Source organism: Arvicola amphibius, chromosome 4 (genome assembly GCF_903992535.2).
Source record: "Arvicola amphibius chromosome 4, mArvAmp1.2, whole genome shotgun sequence".
In the NCBI taxonomy this organism is placed as follows: domain Eukaryota; kingdom Metazoa; phylum Chordata; class Mammalia; order Rodentia; family Cricetidae; genus Arvicola; species Arvicola amphibius.
The window spans coordinates 126,403,772-126,426,336 of record NC_052050.1 but is presented as its reverse complement, the minus strand read 5'-3'; the positions used below and the strand labels follow the sequence as shown (position 1 = coordinate 126,426,336).

The window sequence follows — 22,565 nt, the reverse complement described above, 5'->3', positions numbered from 1 at the left end:
TTATTTATTTATTTATTTATTTATTTATTTATTTATAGTTTTAGCTTATTTTCTTTTTATAAAGAATAACTACTTCAGTGCTTGAATCATTTATATTCTAAAAAACCCCACTTGATTACATAATTAAGTTTACCAAAGTGTGCTTTAAAAAGTCAAATATCCTATCTAATCTACATGGGAAGTAGAAAAAGACAAGATCTTCTGAGTAAATTGGGAGCATGGGGATCATGGTAGAGGAGAGGAGTTGAGGGGGAGGAAGGGAGTACAGCAGATAAAAATATATAGTTCAATAAAAATAAAAACATTGTATTTATCACTATTGATAAAGTTTCTCATTAATGTTAAGAAAGTCAAATATTCCAAATCTTAAGTAAATTACTATAAATATTCACATTAGGTGACCTCACCATTTGAGCAGTCGGGGCCAGTCCAGTTTGGGTCACAAGTGCAGGAGCCGCTCTCTTGAAGGTATGTCCCATGGCCTGAGCACTGGTCTGGACACATGGTCTTCAGTATCTCACAGTTGCTGCCACCCCATCCTGGATTGCAGTGACACTCCCCATGGATACACACCCCATGATTAGAACATCCAGGGTCTAGACAGTCCGCTGGTGTCAAGAGATGAGAACCGTTTTAGTCAAGCTGAACGGTCCATGCAGGCTAAAGAATCAACTCTTAGTCCATGTGAATGTTTGAGACAATCGAACACCCACCCACCATTCTCAAGAGCTCATTTCTGAAAAAGCAGAGAGCTGTAATACAGCCACACATTAAGAACCAACCTGATGTCATTTAGGTAACTGAGACCCTTGCAAGGATTTGTCTTTCATGACTCAGACTTGCTCTTGGGGGTTCAGGCAATTGCTTTTCAAGAGCAGACCCTGTACATCCTGACCTGCTCCATGACCACTGAGCACTGACAGCTGCATGGGGGCCTCAAATTGTTCCAGAAATAAATGAGTTGCACACTCTATCCTTCTTAATTCACTTTAATGTGCTTTAGATGATGAGATTTAATTTAGCAATTTGACTCAATAAAACTTTACACTTGTATGGTCAATGGCCTGAAAATTTAATTCCAGGGACTTAATTGCATTACTTTGTGAGTTCAGATCAATAAAATCAATTTGATTGGAGAAAGGAAATGGGGCTTTTTTTTTGTTTTTTGAAAAAAAACCAAACCCAACAACAACAACAACAAAAACCCAAAACCAAAACCCCAGTGTAACTGCACTTTACAGTATAGTAGCTCGACTTTCAGCATCACATGGCAGAAACCCACAAACCCACAATGTTGTTCTTATTCATTACATTACATTCAATTGTTTTTTCTTTCTAGAGATGCTAAAGAAGTCGGCATCAACGTAAAAAGCTAAAAAGTATCATCAACACGTCAGTCCTTTGTTGGGTTTCAAGACACAAGTCCTTCCTTGCTTTCTCAAAGCAAAAAATAAATAAATAAATAAATAAATAAATAAATAGATAAAAGTAGAATTACTCAAACTACAGAAACAGCAAAAGGATTTTTTGGTATTCATTCTTTTTTATTAGTCAGAACATTAATAAAACAATGCATTCATAACTATGGAGATAAAATTGCTTTCATAAAGAAGCATGTGAAAGAGAGATTCATTTGCCAAACTGAAGATTACAGATTTAATCTCTTTCTTTATGGCAATAACAATAGGATTCGGTAAATATTGACATGTTTACCTTCTTCACAGTTTTCTCCTTTGTATCCCGAGTTGCAAGCGCAAGAGCCCATGATGCAAATCCCACGACCCCCACACTGCGGGTCAATGCACTGGGTAGTCGGGACATCACACTCGGTGCCCTTCCAGCCACTGAAGCACAGGCAGCGGCCCTTGGAGTACTGCCCGTTGCCACTACAGAGCACCGGACAGGCCGCTGTGAAATGACACGCGACAGAAGGATCAGCAGCCACGGTTTCCATTGAGCCTCCCGCAGAACAAGTGATGGGCCGTTCCCACCCCCCTTTCCCCTCCCGTGTTGCTAAGTTTTCTCAACCGCATGGATTTCTACAGCTTATTTACACCGGCTTAAGAAGAGAATCCAGCTTGCGTACCTCTTGAACAATCCGGACCCAGAAACCCTGGGAAACAATGGCAAGTTCCAGAAACACACTCTCCATTTCCATGGCAATTTCGGGGGCATTCCACCACAGACTCTGAAGAAGACAGAGGGAGCATTTGTGAGATGCCTGCCTCTCTCAGAAGTGGTCATTCTTTTCGCATTTGTTAGATGCTGATGCAGCTATGCATAGCACACTCCATGACCCTCAAATCGATGAATAAATAATATATAATATATAAATATAATATAAATAATATATATAAATATAAATATAAGGTAAAGCAGTGATGCTTTCAATGCAGGTTTTTAAAGTATTCTCTCTCCACAGTTTACATCTTACAGAGCTTCAGTGCTTGCCTTGTATTCACAAATGAACAACTCAAAAACAGTGCACTTTACATACGTGTCGTCAGCTAGGAACCACGTAAGTTTGGTAAACATGATTTAATTTCTATTCAGCATGGAGTTCAGGCAGTAGGTGGGAAAGGATGGGGGGACAAGGACTCTTACCTATAACGATGGTATTAAAAGACACTGGCTCTGGATTTTTCCCATCGTTATAAAAAGCCAAATGCCAGATTCCAGAATCCAAGTACTGGATGAAGCCAGCCTCGTGCAGGCTGACGGATCTCGCCTGCCGCCCGGCTCTTTCGGATCTTTCGGAATCCACCAGATTCCGCTGCTCTCTTGCTATTAACCTGCTGCCATCCAGGAGCTCCACAAAGTCGTACTGGAGGTGAGGGTAAGGGAAGCGGTTAGTGGCCAGAAACAACATGTGTATTGCGGCGGCTTTAAGCTTTTATCTTTGGCACATAAATACAGTGTTAGCAAGAAAGTTCTTGATTGGCAAGTCCAGGTGACAGAAGCCTTCCAGGCATGACATCTATGAGGATAAGGACTGCCTGCTGCCTCCCCTTGTATTTAAACTGAAACTATCGTCCTCTTCCTTCTGAGGCTTCCGAATTCAGTTCTCCTGACCGATAACAAGCTTGGTGAATTTTGGCAGTATGGGGATATGAACATGAAATCTCTGTGAGTTTACTCAGACCGCGAATGGCTTAAGATCTACTCCTACTTGATGCTTATGTATAGCAACTACTGAGGTTTAGCCTGCACTGGGATGATTCTTAATCTTGGAAGCCGCTCTTCGGGAAAGTCATTCATCACTACTCTCGGGGATTCTTTAGGAGGTGCAGCAGGACCTCCACCTGGGCAGTGGTGCAGTTGGTCTATGACCTCGGGTGTGCCTTGCTGCAGAGCTGGGGTTATTTCCACCAATGCACTACATTGCTCTCCTGGCTAACGCAAACATCTGAACTTTTGTAGAATTTTTACACCAATATGGTCAGCTTACACATACTTAATGAAGTGCCTTTATATTCTTTATCAAAGTTAATAAACTGATTAACAGATGGGCTTGGGATGGAGAAACAGCATGTAAAGTTAGGGACATGACGGCAGCCATCCTTGAAGCTACCTTTTGTTTCTTCAATTATTAATCCCAGACATTGGAGGTTAAAGGAAATGAGCCGGAGAATTTAAACTACAGAGTATTATTGACAACAATAGAGTAAAATTTTCCTAACAAAGGCCAGTGAATGTGGAAGATACCAAAAAGACTCCGACGTTGTTTTTAATAAGCCGTTTAGCTAATAACTTCTTTAAAAAGTGCATTGATTGTATTGCTGCTATACACTTGTCCAGTTTCATTTTACTTTTGAGACACAGCTACTGGAAAAGCTCATGAATATATGTAGACCTAGACTATGTATAAAGCACCATAATTGTAGCACTACATATGTGTATCGTTAATACTTTATGATTGATTTTTTTAAAATATCATGGTTATTGGAGGAAAAATTTCTTATATGGTTTTCTTAATCCAGTCAAATAAAAATAAAATTAATTGTTGGAATTTCTGGGAATTGTATTTAAATAGACTGCCACTGTGCAGACCATAGACATCTACTATTGCAGTAAGAGAATTTAATATGTGACTCAGTATATGACTTATTGAAATATTTGCATAAAAGCATTTTGGTTCTGTGGTTAGTAATATGAGAAACAGATGCAAAATATATGCTAACTTCATTGGCACTCAAGAATTTTAAATTTCCTTGTATATAATAATATATATAATAATGATTTCTCCAGCTATTTGTAGAAAGTTCACTGGAATTCTATTGCCACATGATTAGAGGAGAACACCGTCAAAATTTTAAGGGGATCTCCACTTCAAATAAGTCATCTCCATTTCCTATCAGATTTAAATATTTATATTATCATGGCAAAAAGCAAGGAAACTTTCCTTTTGTGGCCCAACACAGACACTTTCCTCTTCGAACATTACATACAGTAACTGAAGATGAAAAGGGTAGAACATTTTGAGTTTTAACTGGCCTTTCGAGTCTACAGTTGGTCACCACTGCCAACACAGTGATGGGCACTTGTACCAGACCTGAACGACAATGGAACTCTAGAGTGGCAGGAACCGTGAAGTGGCTGATGGCTTCTAGCCATCTAACAGATCGAGGCTGTTGTCATGACAGGCCGCAGCTGACGTCAGGAGAGTGAGTCAAAACACCTGAAGGGAATTATGTTCTTCATACTGTAACCATCTCCACCCAAACATATGGCTCATTCTTTAGGCGTAACGCGATCATATACGGGCAAGTCTGAGCTTTGCTCTGCTTATGCACTGGAACTGTAGAGGGATTGGCTTTCGTGGGGAGGAGTCTTAAGATCTTATGCCTTTTTCAGTATGAAATGCTTTGGACTAATTCTTCCGTCTCAAACTCTAGAGAGCTATCACGGACAACATCTACACAGCCTGTGGATCTCACTAAATTTTGTTTCTATTCCCTTTAAGGAAAATTTTCTCATAATTTTACCTTCTTACGCTATTACCTAATAAATATTTATTGTGTGTGTGCTATATACACACATGGATACGTGTTATATACTTTAAAGTTCTTTCTCAAGCGGCTTTGAACCTCAGTGCATTAACAAGGTGCTGTGTAAAATCCGTAGAAGAAAAGATTGCTTATGGTTCTTTTCAGTGGTTTACTATTTAATCAGCCATGTAAAAATGCAAATAGACTTTTTTTTTTCCTGGTATCTTGGTAGTTTACTTCTGAAAAGCTAAGACTGTCTATCCAGCTGTTTAATTCTTTCTAATTCTATTATTAAGTTGATGGGAACTCAGAATCTTGGCTATGTTTTCTATCAACTTTTGATTTTTTAGGGGGTGTGGCCAGCCCTGTCATATAGACCTTGTGGCCTTTAACTATCAAACCTCTTGCCTTGTCTCTCAGGTGCTGGCATGATAAGCATATGCCATCATACCCAGGCTTAAAAAAAACTTCACTCCAAGTTTCTGATGGTGGCAGAAACTTCTTGTCTATCACTGAAACACAGCGAAGGAAAAAGTTTTAGAAATCTTCCTATTCAAGTCTCTCATTTTACCAACAGACGCTGAGCCTTGGAGAAGTTAAGTTACTCACACAAGGTCACGAACAGCATAAAACAAAAAAGTGGTAAGGGAGTTTAGACCACAGGTTTCTGTCCCCTTTTTCTGAAACAGCCTTCAGGCAAGCACACTAACACACCACGCATAGTACAGGAGCCGCAGAGCTCAGGACTGCTTCCTTAGGCTTCCAACTGTCCAGGAGAATAATCAGCCACAGGGGAGAAGAAAGTCAATTGGTTCCTTGGCAACGATCAAATGGACAGTTTTATAAAGGGTCACAAAGACTCTGACTTTCAAAACTCAAGTGACTATTCTGAGGGGCTGGCCAATTTTAATTATTTCAGGTTGATTTATTTAATGTTCCCCAGGAACGGAGAAATGTTCAATCCGGGCTGCTTTATAGCATATTTCATGTTTAAACACGGAACTTAGAAACAGCTGTTTGCTCTGCTGATCTTGAATAAGCCAGAGGAAGTAACTCTAATAACTATGGCTTAAGATAAAGCACACCCTACACAAATACATACACTGTGGTAGAAAAGAAGGATGGGTACTATGGACGCTGTACTGAAATAATGGTGCGATTGTAAGAAAAGGTGAAGTTGCATTTCCCATTCTCCTAATTTTACGTGTTAATGCATCTCATGCAAAAAGCCAGCTATATATACATCCTTAAACAAACGTTTATAAGCACACAACACAATACACGCTTTTCAAAACAACCCTGGCTGGCTTGGAACTTGCAACATAGAACAGGCTGGCCTTGAACTTTATCTGACGGCCCCTTAGCTTCTAACTCCCAAGCGCGTGAACCACCACGCCTGGACATGACACGCGTGCTTTATCTGAAATTAGCCTCAGGAAACTTGAAGTTTCACATTCACAGGTGTGCATAACTTAGAGAACTCTTCCTTGAGCTGGAGAAAAAGAATTTCATTTCCCATGTAGTTCCAGTGGAGAGGTGTCTGTATCCTGGACTACTCATGGAAACACTATCTATAGTAACTGGAGTTCAGCTGACTCACTTTCAGCTTCTTCTATGTCTGTGGAAAACGAGATGGGGTATGATTGGGATTGCACCGAATATGCAAATAGCTCTGGATAAACCCCAACATTTTCATAATATTAAATCTCCCAGTCCATGAGTATGGGATAGCTCTCCATATTTTGGTATCTGTCGTTTTTCTTCAGAGGTTTAAAGTCAGTATCATACCAGGGTCGATTTTAAAGCTTTGAATTGGAGACGTGTACGTCACAACAAGTGTTTGTCCCAGAAGGAACCAAGGCCTTTACTTTGACATCACAGATATGAGCCTATATTGTAACGTATTAGTCAAAAATCAGATCTTTTAGAAAGCATTCCTAGAATTACGGTGTTTCTTTCGCGTTGTGGCTTCTTTATTAGTACTTGGATAATAATTCATAATTCATACTCTAAGATTATAGAAAATAATTTCTTATAAGGTCACAGATTATGAAGTTTGTACAAACATCTTGGCCTTTCTGTAAATGAAAAGAGAACCAATATGAAATCCCACGAGGAGATAAACTTATTATAAAATATGCCGAGCTCCTCTAAGTGTGTACGAACTAGTTAGTATTATTTTTAATTCCTCTAATTACTGGCAGAATATATCTTGGATAAGTTTCTCTTCCAATTGTATAGTAGATAATTCAAATATTTTCCTCTTAGACTTTATGGAACATTTTTTTTCTCCTGGGGACAGAGATTGAAACTTGGGGCCTCCTGTATTACATCTCATCCCCTATGAGACCTGCTTTAAATAACAAAAGCCACATTTTCCAAACACATACACCATGACTCAGCATTACCAACTTTATTATTTTGTGGGAGATGGGATTGAATTTAGGATGTCATAGCCTCAAAGATTGCAGGCAAGTGCTCTACGATGGGGGTCATATTCTTAGTCTTTTTTTTTTTAACTTTGTAATTTATCTTGTTAAGTTGCCTAGGCTAGCTTGAACTCATCATTCTCCTGCCTCAGCCTTCAGAGTCCCTGTGACTGCAAGTCTGAGCAACTAGGGTTTGGCTCAACTGTGGACATTTGATAATGGCTCTCCAGCTGTGGATGTTATAGGGGGGGTAATTTCAGGCAAAGAATTGACTTTAAAATGCTTTAGATTCAGTAGTCTGAGGACCACACTGACTCCATCATGCTTGGTTTTCTGTGAACCATCAACTATTCATCTTACTCTTCTTTTATTTCCAAAGACACAAGATGATTAGAATTGGCAAATTTATAACTATCATGTCTGTTATGCTTGTGTTTCCATATTTTTTCACTAAAAATTAATCTGCCATTTCAAAAATTGCTTTAACCAAACATCAACAGATTTAGGATGAATATGTAAGCATCTGTAATATGCAAGGTATAAAAACATCTGAAATGAGAAGAGCATCCTGGAGAATCAATAGTGTGCTAGATATTCAGCTGATGCCCAGTGCTCATCAAGTTCCTCAGACACATTTAGCCATTTTAACCAATCATTAGCAATGCAAACCAGGCCCCCTTTTTTCCTCGTGATTCAGATGTCTCAAACAAGCAGGAGCTTCAGTCAAACTTCTATTTCAAAAGATTCACTTGAAAGTGATGGCTTCACCGTACAGCTGAGTTTCAGGGCTTGAGTAACATCTAGGAAATGCAAAATAGGAGCCCGCATCCTACTGATGCTAACATCCGCTCTCACCTGTATATGGGAAGGTGGTAAGACCGCATCCTACGATGCCAACACCAGCTCTCACCTGTGTATGGGAAGGTGGTAAGCCTTTGCGGCCATATACTCCGATCAACGCATCCTTCTGAAGAGAGATGTTGAACTTAAGAAACTGTGGCTGGTCAATAAAGAGTTGCGATCTCCAGAAGACCCCGGGGGGAACCTCTTGAATTGCTCTCCGGCCAATATCAAGTTCTCCGGAATCTATGGTGTTATTTTCATGGGTAAATCCACCTAATTTTCCTGAATGTGAGAGACCCAGTGATGAAGAACAAAATATTAAAATAACAGGGTTTCCTTTCAAAACGTTATTTCCCCTCACTGGTCAGGAATCCTCCTGATACGTGAGATACTCCCTTGTTTTTACTTTAAGAAATGTTTTTTGTTTATTTGGTAATGTCTTTTTTTTTTAAAAGAAACAATCTCTTATCTAAAATTCTTTAAGGCAGTTACATCAAAATTCTCCGACTTCCCCCAAGGTATGGTGATCACTGAAGCTGTTTCCACACTGATGGTGTTTCTCATTTATTTGAAACATAAATGTCTTATAAATTATACGCCTTGTTATTTCTTGGGAGAGATTTAGTCTGGTGCTTATTGGCTACTCTAACCATGTCATAATTCTGTAGAGTGTGAATTAAGGCAGGATGGATTACAGAGCTTTCCAAACCAATCTTTAAGCAACCAATCAATGTTATCAATTCATGTAGTCCTCAATTCATGTAGTCCTCTTTAAGTCATATGGCAGAAAAAAAAATCACATGTCAGAAGAGGTAAGTCGGGGTAGTGGGCTTCTAGAAATAGAGGACAAGAGGGGCAGGGCTATATTCTCTGAAGTTTTAATGTTGGCTATCACGAGACTTCGTATTGCTTGACCTATCATGAGTACAAGTGGGCACACTGTGCCATCCTTCCCGAGGGACCATCAATCCTCAGGAGAAACAAATAAACAATTAAACAAACCCTCTGCCCCCGAGAATCCCTGCCGTCTTTTAGCACCATGACCAGGTTCAAGTTCCAAGGCTGATTTTCAGAGTTGGTGTTCCCCTTCGCCTCTTCGCCGAGGTCCGTTTTTAGGGACCCTCCTGGCGACAGGAGGGGTTTCACAATTTACTGCAAGGAAAAGCAAAAAGGAAAGGGCCCCGGAAAGCTGAGGAGACAGAAGGCAAATTATCCTCTATCAAATCCAACCCTTTTAACTTGATAAAAAGTTGACTTACCATTCCTTTTCCTTTTATTCATTAAACTGGAAATAGCCTCCAGAGAACTTGTTAATTCAAAAATTTTTGAGATTTAATCTCAAATCTGAGAATTATGTTTTATCCTAAAGAGGGGAGAGAGCCTTCTCTCTGTGATGACATGTTAATATTGCACTCACTTTATTAAGAGTCTGCGAGGGACAGAACGCTGACACAGTAATAAGAAACACAAACCAAAGAGCAGCCGTTTAGGAACTATTTACTCTATCTTAAACAGCTTGGTCTTCACCAAGCTAATGGCCTGGTTGACGAGATGATCTGTCCAAATCGATGAACTAAGTAACAATCTAGAGCTTCTTGTGATGGGTCAGGGGCAGGCGATGCCACTGGAAGCTGGACTTGGAAGGGCAGGTAGATTAAGTGTCAGGACTAGTCTTTCTTGGCACCTTGTCTCGATCTGCAGTCAATTAAAAGGCAAGCTGCAAGGCACACCTGAGAAGAATTTTCTTGACTAGGTTATTCGAAGTGGTAGAAGATCCACTCTAAATGTTGGTGGAACCTTCCTTTTGGCAGCCTGGATAAAAAATGCTTTGCTCTGGCATGTTTGCTTGCTCTCATCCTGGCAAGTTTATGAGCTCTGTTGCTGCTGCCACCACTGCTAGTGTTATATTCCTTCCCTATTATCAGAACCCAGCTTCTTTGGGCATCTAATGTAGACTGACAATTAGGGGCTCTCATGTCTTCAGTGCAAGATTGGGACTGTTGAGGGACCCCAAACTCATGAGTTGAGCAGCTAGCAGGTTTGTTGGCCCCTCCAGTGTGAAGATGGCCATTATTGTTGGGACCAACCAGATTACTTTGTGTGAGTCAGTCTATATAACCTTTCAATATATACTCATTCTATTGGTTCTTTTCCTTTAGAGAACCCAACCAATACAATAAAATATCTGAGTTACGACAAATATCGCAATTTAAAAAAATGCTATGGACAGGGCATGTGTTCAGATGCGTGTGCAAGAGAAGTTTTGAAATCTAACAACAATCTGCGTTTGAATCATGGCTGTGTGAGAGGCTGAGGGACCTGCAGGAAGAAACCAAAACCTCGGATACAAAACCTCCTCTGGAAAAGGGCAATGGCCATATGACATCTGAACTACTGTGAGGTCCAGAAAGTGCTCAGCTTAGTGGTTGTCAGTGTGGATGAATGCAAGACACTCATGGGCTTACCGGGAGAGTAGTGGGAAGTAAGGCTGGAAAGACAAGGGTGTATCTACACCCAGAGGGAGCAAGTGCAGGGTTAAAGAATATGATATTTACATCCACAGAGTTAGTGTTCCTGCTCACATGATATTTGCATCCATAGAGTTGGTGTTTCCGCTCTGTAAATACTTTTCATTTGCATTCTATTCATGGTCATTATTATACCTTTTCTTGAAGATGCATACATTTACTATTATGCCTATTCTGGTGTAGTTTAGAAACAGAGGCTTGAAGAGTTATATAATGGTATAATTATATAGATGGACTCCAATGCAGACATGTTCTTGTGTTTCTTCCCCACCCACCACTCCACTCATCACCTTCCTTCTTCCCTTCTCCGCATCTGAGAAACAGATTGAGGATTGTTAGGAAACGGAAATGTGCCCCACAGTCATAGACGAGTAAGACAGACAGATACCAGCTGATTGCCGGAGGATGTGAAGCAATCCACAACAGATTCACTCTTACGGATACACGTGAAGTTTGAGGAAGAGAATATTCTAGTAAATGTCAGGATTGCTTTTTATCCGGACTATTGTATCCTTCAGTAGCACCTATACCATCAGTTGCAAAGGACAGCTATGGCTAAATGGAGACCCGTCATAGGTTCAAGAAGGCTAAAGGCAAAATGGAGTCATTGTTGGAGGAACATTAAAGTGCCACAGTGCAGGAAGCCTGGAGATGGAGAAGAGAATGGAAATGCGGCCATAGTAGCCCAGGCATGCTGCAGAAAGGTGTTATCCAAGACAGTCTAATACAACAACATTACTTACAACTCTGTGTGGTTCTTTCTTAGTGTTCATACCCTAGTAGTTAATAATGTTTAAGCAATAAGGTCTATTTTTCTCAAACCAGTTTAGTATTATAAAATATGATAAGGAAATATCAAAATCGCACCACAATAATCATTTTGAATTTTCATGTATGACCACTTAGAACATAAACTATGCAACTTCCATATAACGTTATCCTATTATGACAGACTGGAGTGGAATTAGAGCACACAGTTAAATGAAAAGAGAATAAAATTATCTCTACACTGCAGATGTTTTGCTTCTTAGACAGATATATTGCTTTACTCAGTGACTCTTTTATCTATCTATTTATTTATTTATTTATTTTGGTTTTTCGAGACAGGGTTTCCCTGTAGTTTCTAGAGCCTGTCCTGGAACTAGCTCTTGTAGACCAGGCTGGCCTCGAACTCAGAGATCCGCCTGCCTCTGCCTCCCGAGTGCTGGGATTAAAGGCGTGCGCCACCACTGCTCAGCTCAGTGACTCTTTTAATATACTTGAAAGCCTATGCAAACCCCATGTTTGCCTAGAATTAGCATTAGTGAAGAGTTCAGATGCTGGGGGACAATGGCATTAGTCTCTCTGAACACCAATGGCAGGTATGTTGTTTGTATTAAACTTTAAAACAACCCCATGAGGCCAATACTTTGAGAAAAGGAAGCTAAGGTCCAGAAGTAAAGAATGTGCCCAAAGTATGTGATGAAATGATTCAAATTTCCAAACTGCCATGGGAGCCAATAGCCTTTAAGATACCAGCCCACTTGTGTGTGGTCTCTTACACTATAAATGCAGCTGTAAAGCCTGCACTTGCGTTATTGCTTCTGGCTCTCGCTTCCACTGCTAGACTGTGTTCCTGTTCCCCGTTTGTGCGGAGGACTGTGATCTAGGACTGTAATTTGTGAGTCTACCCCTAAATAAATAACCCCTTATCATACATAATTCTGAATTAGTATGGGATTACTTTGTAACTTCCACCATCATCTGGTGCCTGAACATGAGGACCAGTCCACACTTTTTGGGATCAGTCCGCCAGACATGTGGCACATTGGGCACTGACTCTCCTGCCCACCTGCGGTTCTGGCTGGCCCTCAAAGCAAGCTGCTGCTCAGCACTCCCCGGCTAGCAACCCACACACTGCCTCCCTGTGCATTACATACCAGCCCACACACTGCTGCCTGTGATCCCTGTGGTTTACATAATCTGCAACTCGCACTGACAGAAAATTTTGGGTTTTCTTTTTTCCCTGGGCCTCAACTCTTGCAATCATTTGATTGCCTTAATAACTGCTCTTAATTTGTTAAACAAAGCATATTTTTCAGTACCTAAGTAAGCAAGATGTGCTGTTTGCTGCTGCTAGTGCCTCTTGGCTATGTGGCTGCAACTGTGACATCTGCTGGCTGATAACAGTTATTACACCTACTCCAAATCATTGTAATTACTTTACAACATGTAAGATCTGAAAAACTACAAAAAATGACTGATAACATCCAGGAGTTTAATAATTATTTTTGCTTATTATTATGGAAGGCATTGTGCAAGACTTATGCTTATTTCCTTGCCTTTATTTGATTCTAGGAATTAGCTTTGTTTTCAATATTATCTCATTAAAAATGATTCAATACTATGAAGAGGGGCAGCATCAATCTGACAAAATTATCTGAAAGAATTTGTGCTGTTAAATCTAACTATTGAAATCTGTTGAAAAGTTATGAGTTATGATATGTCCAAGGATGAGACATTATCTTTACTGGACAAATTTCATAACTTAGAACAGAACACTGGACAGGAGATTCACTTTTAAAAAGGCAGTAGTAAAAAGTTTTAAAAATATTGAGGAATTTAGTGAAATTGATAAGCAGGGACAGAAGGTACAAGAACAGGATTTAGCCTCATTAGTACGTGCCAGAATCTGGGATGATTTACACAGAGTTTCAACTGTCTATCCGGTAATTTCCTCAGAAAGACAATCTGGCGCAAAGTACCCAAAGGTAGTCAAAGAATATGCATGGAAACCAATATGTATGAGTGATCTAAAAGAAATAAAGCAAACAATAGTTTATTATGGGCTACATTCACCATTTGTCAGGGAAATGGTGAAAAAATGATTGGCTTCAATTAATCTCAGGAGTCCTAGAAAATGCTTTGGAAGTGTTATTGGAGAGAAGAGGCAAAAATTTTAGAACAGGGGAAAGCAAAAGGATTTGAGACTTCCCAAGATCAAATTCTTGGGAGGGTCATTACTCTGATCCTCAGAAACAGGCTCACTATGACGAACACAACTTATCCCTATGCAGCACAGCAGCTTTAAATGCTTGGGACAGAATTCAGGAACCAAGAAAAAAGGACTGAGTCATTTATTAGGGTTAAACAGGGCCAGAGAGAACCCTTTACTGACTTCTTACAAAGATTAACTAAGACTGTACAATTAGGAGTGACAGACCCTGAAGCTAGACATGTACTAATTGCATCCTTGGCTTTTGAAAATGCCAACTTAGAATGTAAGAAGATCCCTGGGCCTTTAAAGGTTATCAGCACCCATAGATGAATGGATCTTGCCTACAATGAGTGTTGAAACATTTGACTATAGTTCTAAAGCTTGGGTAGGGGAAGTGATTTCCAATGGAAAGGAGACACCAAAATGCCAAATGTTTTAATCATGGAAGAATAGGACATCTAAGAAGGGACAGTAGACAAGGAATTTCTAGGAATAATGTCTACTCTAAGAATGGCAAGAATAGGAAGACTCAGCCTTCTGGTATATGTAGGAGGTGAGGCAAAGGCCAACACTGGACTAATGGATGTAGGTTGAGAAGAAACAGACAAGGCAACCCGATACCATTGGAAAACTCCTTGGGAGGCCTCTGTAGGCCCCAATGTCAAACAAGGCCCAGTTATTTTCAATCACTGTGGAGAACATGTCTCATCAGGAAAATTAAAGAATCCAGTGCTTACTGTAAAAAACCATACTGTTTTGGATGATGGACTAGACCTGGAGGATGAGTAAAAAACTCTAGTAGGAAATAGGAAACATATATTTTGGAAGACTTCTATAAATGATCAAAGACAAAAGCTAAGAGTGTGTATGAATGATATTGTAGTTGAGGGATTACTAGACACAGGTGTGGATGTGACTATACTTACTCCAGAATCTTGGCATCCAGATTGGCCTCTTCATGAGGCAGAAGAGGAAGATGTTCAATTCCTAGGAATTAGAATCCTATCTCAAGTAAAACAAAGAATGAGGACCAGAAGGACAGAAAGAAAGGCTGAGGACATATGTCGATAATATTACAGTGATATTATGGGGCCATCACCTATTGCAGCAACCTGGAATACCCAGATTAACATTCCTGCAGTCCCCAAAACTTATGTTTCTGGGAAGGATATTATAAAATATTATAAACAAAGGTCAACATCCATTCAGGCTATACAGAACACAAAGCAACTAGCAAACTTTAAGAGGAACTAACAGCCTTGCCTTTAAAATGGTTAACTGAGAAGCCCAAATGGGTTAAACAATGACCTTTAAGGGAAGACAAACTGCAGGCTTTAGAACAGCTGGTATAGGAGCAATTAGATGCTCACCATATTGAAGAATCAACTAGCTCTTGGAATTCTCCTGTATTTATTGTTAAAAGGAAAGGAAAATGGAGAATGGTGACAGACCTAAGAGTTGTCAACAAGGTTATCCAACCTATGGGCCCTCTATAGTCTAGAATTCCTCTTCCTTCTTTATTACCCAAAAGATAGCCTCTTATAGTTATTGATTTAAAGGACTGTTTCTTCACTATACCTTTACAAGAAAAGGATCTAGAAAAATTTGCTTTCACAATACCTACTTATAATAATTCTCGGCCTACAGATACCAGTGGACCATCCTCCCACAGGGAATGCTCAATAGTTCCACCCTGTGCCAATACTTTGTAAATCAGCCATTGGAAATAACATGCAAGCAATTTCTTAAGTTTATAATTTACCATTGAATGGATGACATTTTGTTATCTGACTCAAATACAGATACTTTAGAAAGAATGTTTGAAGAAGTAAAAAAAGTTTTGCCTCAATGGGGATTACAAATTGTTCCTGAAAAAAAATACAAAGAAGAGATTCTGTCAATTACCTAGATTAAAAAATAGATTTATAGAATTAGAACACAAAAGGCACAAATTAGAAGAGACTTCTTATGGACTCTTAATGACTTTCAGAGATTGTTAGGAAATATTTCTAGTCTACAACCGGCTGTTGGTATAACACCTGACCTAATAGTTCATTTAAACAAAACCTTAGATGGCAACAAAGACTTAAATAGTCCCAGAGAATTAATAACTGAAGCGGAAAAAGAATTGATGGTCGTTGAAGAGAAATTACAGGAGGCACATATAGATAGATTGAATCCAAATCTTAATTGTATTCTAGTCATATTGCCTTCCAGAATTACCCCTATAAAATTTTTAATACAGAGGGATAATATTGTCTTAGAAAGGATATTTTTACCACATAAACCAAGAAAAAAATTAAAAACTTATATGGAAAAAGTCTCTGAATTAATCATAAAAGGAAAATTGAGACTTTGTCAACTAACAGGTATAGAACCAGCAGAGATTATAGCACCTTTTCCTGATGATGAAATTAAAAAATTATGGGAAGACATGAACCTTGGCAAAAAGTTTGTGCTAATTTTTTGGGAGAAATTAATAGCAATTATCTCAAAAGTGATAGAATTAACTTTATAAAGAGAACTACTTGGATTCTTCCCTGAATTGTACATGATGCACCAATAACTGGAGCCCATACATTTTATATAGATGCAAATAAATCAAGAAAGGCAGGTTACAAATCAGAAGAATCAAGTAAGGTGGAACAATTCTGTCCAAAAGGCAGAATTGTATGCTATTCTCATGGTACTAAGGGCTGAGAAAATCAGGTTTGATCTAGGAGAACCCCCCTGAAAAATCTTTAACAGGAGAATTGTTCCACATTATCCAACATTTTAGAGGACCTCTGTTGGAGTTTCCTCTGAGTTCTGCATCCTGAACAGTTTCAAGAGTGCTGGCTGAGATGATCAAGCCTCACAGAATTTTCCAGTCAGGACTTGATCATAATCTTAAATTTTCTTTAGGTCTCCATAAGATTATCAGCACCCCTAATCAGCAGGAAGTATCCTGGGAAACTATGCCCACATTTCCAAAAAATGGATTATGAATGTTTGCCTTTCTTTAGAATGTTGGTTACAAATTGTTATAGATAATGGTCAGAAAAGCTAAACAAAGGAGATTCGATTCAGAGTTCTTGTTTTAACAAGAAAAAGCAGGGGGAAAGTGCTGTGGGACAATGGTCTGTACCCTGTCAACTGTATTTTAATAAAACACTGATTGGCCAGTAGCCAGGCAGAAAGTATAGGCTGGGCGAGAACAGGAGAATTCTGGGAAGAGGAAAGATTCAGTTTGCAGTCTTTACCCAGACACAGAGGAAGCCAGACACAGAGCAAGCAAGATGTGACTGCCTCGCTGAAAAAGGCATCAAGCCTTGTGGCTAACACAGACAAGTATTACAGGCTAATATAAGTTATAAGAGTTAATAAGAAGCCTGAGCTAGTAGGCTAATTAGTTTATAATTAATGTAGACCTCTGTATATTTCTTTGGGACTGAATGACTGTGGGACTGGGTGGGACAGAGAACTCAGTCAACATCAAACTATGTCTTTTAAATCAGCACAAATCAGGCTCTTCATCAAAACAAAAAGTTTTAAGTTACCATTTATATGTATTCACATATTTCAAGTAAGAAACTAACTCATTAATCTATACTATAGAATTCGTGAGGCTTGCAATTATAGGGTAAAAAGTTATAATTAATGTTTTTGGAGACAAAATCTCATTGTTTATCTCTGGCTGATCTGGAATTCACAGAGATCCATCCACCTGTCTCTGTGTCCTGAGCACTGGGATTAAAGGTGTGCTCTACCTATTTTTTTTCCCTTGAATAACCAACCAGCTTTTGAAGTAAAGCCACATTTCATTCTTTTTATACTTCATCATAACTTGCTAATAAGTTTATATTTTGATTGACTTCCACATAAAGCATGTACTATGTATGTTCACATGTATGTATGTACGTATGTAGGTTGGTAGGTCGGTGGGTAGTGCTGGCCTTGTCCATGGTGGGTCCTTAAGAGCTCCACCATTAAGGTATATCCCCCAAGTCTCATTTTCTCTTCCTTTTGAGACTGTCTGTGTAAGTTTCCCAGGCAAGTCTCTGCAGCTTAGGCAAGCCTTGTTCTGGAGGTCCTCTGGGCTCAACTTCCACAGCAGCTGGGGTTGTTGGCATGCAGTATCAGCCTGGGCTGAGAGAACTTTTATGAGACCAAAGACAGCAGCTGCCTTTCCCCTACTAAAATCTGCTATGTCCACACCCCTCCTAAAAACGGGTACAGCCCCCATTTGGCCTCATCTGTCCAGGTGAGACACATCTAACATTCTTACTACACTCTGCTGTTATTAGCAACCACCTCTTCTGTTGCCTCTGAAGCTTATGCGGGCAAGCCTGTCTACTCTTTGGTGACAGTTCCCTCTGATGCTGATGGAAGTAAATGTTAGCAATTTTATGAGGACACCTGTGCTTTGGTGGCCCGGTGAGAATAAACTGGCACCAATCCCCAAATTGTTTTCCTTAATACTTTCATCTTTGCCCAAGGATATTGGCTTCGAGAAGAGCAATTGAGCTCTGGCTTCTGGGGTTTAAGGTTTCACTCGCTCCAAGTAGCTTAACTTGTAGGTATTTTTGCTTTGTTGCTTTTTCTCTTTGTCAACTTTAAGGGGTTAAATTCTTTCTACTAAAACAATATGAGTGCCCGTTGTGATGTAAATTAGCATGTCAATTTGTCCAATTACTCTTATAGCTAATTTACAAGTTGCATCTTTTCAGGAACAGGTTTTTATTTTTTTAATTTATAATCAACACCAAAAACGAAACAAAACAAAACAAACAAAGCCCCTAAGATTGACCATGGGCTTGACAGAGCATCAGTAGGTGCGAGGATGTTTCTGTATACAAAATGAAAAAGGCCAATTGTGTCATAATATTATAGATGGAAGCCGAGAGCCTGTGGAAGTCTTTTAGACCAGGGTCTTCCAATAACATCAGTCATGAACCCAGGTACCATGACATGTGTTCTGGTATTTCTCTTCATTTCTTGGGACATAATTCTTAAGATCCTTAGAGGATCAGAAGTGACAGTGTCTTCAGATGCTACTGGGTTCATTTCAGTTGAGTGGCCATAGGAGGCTTCTAGGATGGAGCTAAACCAACCCAGGGTTGGAGCAGATCTTCCTGTTGACCTGCAGGGTCGAGCTGACGACACATGGCAGTGGTTTAGTCAGCTGTGTCTATGTTTTGAGGCCTCCATAAGAGCCCAACATGAAGGGATCAGAGAGCTTCTAGACAGCTGGTCACCCAGAGTTCTAAGAAGAGGCTGTCCCCATTCCTTTCCCTTGACCTACAAATCCCTGCACTGTGGTCTCTGTGATGCCCTTTCCAACAGACTGGTAAACATGTTTTCCTGAGTCCTGCTAGTCAGGCTGACAAATTAGTCAAAGTAAAGGGGGATGTATTGTGGTAGCCCCAATGTGTAGATGATTGGGCAGGACATATGGGCAAACAACCTTGAGTTTGTGTTTGCCATTACAATTGGGGAGGGACAGTCTGAGAACGAGCTCTGAGGAGATCAGCTTCTCTCTCCTTGAAGACAGAGTCAGAAGTGATTCTGAGTAGAGAACTCTGGGCTGGCTTGTGTCATTTGCACAACTGCTTGCTAGCTTGCTGGGGGGAGGAATCCTTACATCTTGTCGGTCACTGTGCTCTGTGCCAATTGTTCTGCCATAAGAACATCATCAAGACTAACCAGTGACGAAAAGGGTAAGGATAACTTAGGGAATTTATTTCTAGACTTTAAACAGCCTTCCTGTGTATACTGTCTCACAGCAAGATGTCCCAGACATCTAATACCTAGCATACACTGTATCATGGCATAACACTTCCCTATGCTGGACAAAGGCCAACTTCAGGTATTGTGGCTCATGACGCCCCTTTGACTCAAGACACAGTAACACTAAGGCAAGTCTTGTTGGTTTTCTCTGTCTTGTGGTACCTCCATCAGGGTAAAGTGTGGTTTGAAATGGAGTGCTGGTGGCTATTGGCACGTTTTGAAATTAGATATGCCAAAGAAGAGGGGTGCTGATTGGTTTGCTGGCTTTGTCATTTTTCATAGGCACTGTGCAAGAATGCTCTTTAGCTTCAGACTCACACAGAGAAAAGGCAATAAATGTAAAGCAATGTCTAATTTATTCTAATCATTCACCTATGGTAGAGATCTGTCTTGGCATAGAATGGGAGTTCAGAACTGGAGCCTGTGACAAAAGGCAGAGTAGCAATCTGAACTCGAAAACACATAGATTTTTTTTTTCTGACAGAGAGTAACTTTGAGACTAATGAATACTAACTCTGTCAGTTAAATTATAGAGTAGGTATTTCCCATAAATTAAATGAGCTAATGAAATGGATATAGCTAAAGCACGTAACGAGACGAAAGCATTCAAAGATATGGTAATAGCAAAGGTGAATTACAGTGGATAGGCGACTTACAGTTCGCCACTTCACGGCATTGGACGTGTACCAGATTAAGCGATGAGGACTGTTTTGCCGAGCCCTGGCAAAGCCTTTGTTTGTGTGGTATCAGCCAAGAATGGATTCTAAAAACTGTGCGACCAATCTTTTGCCGAGCAGGAAGTTGTCCACTCTTTGCTTTCAGTGAGACAAAGCGAAATGGAATGGCTCTACACGCTTCTAGTAAGCACACCATAATGTGGTTTTTGACATACAACAAAAAACAAACCCCAAAGACCTGAACGGCTTCACCCTACTGGACACCCTCCCATTCTCATCCTTTTATTCTGTAGCAAGATCTCTCTCACGTTTGTATTTCTAGGAAAGAAAACTAGGCGTAGAATCAGCACAGACTTGTGCTTTATTCTTTAATAGTCACGAATGAATATGTAAGTTACTAAAAGGTCTCTACTCATTGCATTCAGTTACTTCTGACACCGATTCCTTCTTATGTTAACCCCCCAAACATTTAACACACTTACACAACAACTAGGTCCCGTTCAGCTGATTGTGTTCACGTAATAACTACAACTTCATACATTGGAAAAGATCAAACACAGACCCCATCACATGATCTCGGGAAACTAAATGTAACGGAAACATGGATAGTCTTGCTAAGGGGGTATAAGTACAATATAGTTCAAACGTCTCTTATCTTTCTAGATTTTTTTTTCATAAAATATGAGTCTTGTCTCTAAGTACCTGTTAACTCCAATTTGCTTCAGTTTCTTTCACTATTTATTTATTTATTTTTTAGGAAAACCTTAAGATGTGGGTTTTCCTAACAGGGAGATGCAGAGCAGGTCTCTTGATAAACATCAGTGGCATGGAGCTAGAAGAACATTACCAATTTCTTGCACGAGACTGGCAGCTTAGCTCAGTGTACTGTTTTTGCCTAAGCTGATCGTTTGACTATCAGGGTGAGCCTAGGTTTGTAAAAGGTCTTTGTACACCTGTCCTATTGCTTGTCAAGTCGTGGCACCTCTTTCCTTGCCTGAGTTAAGCCTCTACTATTTCTGGGAGTGTTTTTCAAATTGCCTTTTTAAATTGTAACCATCCCTGGAAATTGGTGAGTGACGGCCTCTATTGGATAAACTTGTAAATACTTGCATCAAGCCTTCCTCTGAAGCTCTTGGGGCTCTTAGAGAAAAGCCTGGATGCAGAACTCTTTCATCCTGAATTCCAGAGAACCCTGGCTTCAGAGGCTCTAAGGGAAGGGCCAGCTGTTGGGCTCTCTTTTGGTCCCTCACTGAGATCATTACCTCTGGGAACCCCTAAAACATGAACTTGGGAATGATCACAGGAAATACAAGGTCATGTGCATGGGTTTGCAAGAAGGGCAAGAAAAAATATGGAGGACAAACAGAGTCAGGGAACAGAGGGTTAGTGACGCAGACCCAAAGCTTGTGGGTTCCAGAGCAACCCTATCAGATGCCCCAAGTCTTCAAACACACTTTCTTGAAGAATTTTTCAACATGTCCCATTGTGCCTGAACGAGGCAGTTACTGGCTGCCTTTTCTTTTTGCTAACTGTGAGTTCTTTCATTAACAATCTTAATGTCTTAAAATCCAGTTGTCATGTGGGAAAACATAAAGAGACCGTGTACACAAAGCCATTATGCCTTGCTTTACGGGTTTCCCAGCTTACATGATAACACCACTACAGTGGCATTTTAGAGACAGCCTTTAAACAGACTTTGATCTCTGAAGACCATTCCATAGATAATTTGGGACAATTAAGACAAATCAGAGTAATCAAAACCATGCTGGCAATTATGTAGGCAGCTGAAAACTACTTGATGATATCCAAAAACCATCCAAAGTTGCAAGGTACTAAACGTTCCCTCCTACATACCACGAATTTGCCCTCTACTTAGGATGTGGGCAAACTAGATTACAGTGACTAAAATGAAAAGGTGGAAAAGAAAATCCTGGCGTCAAAATGTAACTGTAAACAACAGGAGGACAAACAATAATAACCGTTCTAGGTCCCAGAGAGGCACTAATAATTAAAGGGACAGGAGGCGAAGTAAGGCGTCTATCGACTATCAATAGCCCACAGTCCAATTTTATCTGAATCTTAGAGTCATTCATATCCTGACTTTGAAGATCTCTGGGAGAACGTGTCTGTTTATACAGAGACCAAATGCCATGACTGAGCATGAGGATACAGAGTGTTACATTACAATCCATGTGGAATAAAACATAGCGACTCTGGACTAGCATAATGGACAAAGTCAACAGAGCGTCGAACTGAGGTATATTATACAGCACAATAACACAAATGCTATAACCAGCACTGGATGAAGTTCAATGCTCGTTCAGCTCTGTCAGTCTCAACTATTCAGTGTGTAA

General features: G+C 39.9%; 1 protein-coding gene across 1 annotated transcript in view; it reads right to left on the bottom strand.

The window, feature by feature from the left end:
- Positions 1–22,565, bottom strand: part of LOC119811607 (teneurin-3) — a 378,529-nt gene that overhangs the window by 112,974 nt on the left and 242,990 nt on the right. The window contains 5 exon segments of the mRNA XM_042054919.1: positions 408–608; positions 1,714–1,908; positions 2,087–2,188; positions 2,605–2,824; positions 8,328–8,542. Coding sequence (XP_041910853.1) covers positions 408–608; positions 1,714–1,908; positions 2,087–2,188; positions 2,605–2,824; positions 8,328–8,542 — 933 coding nt within the window.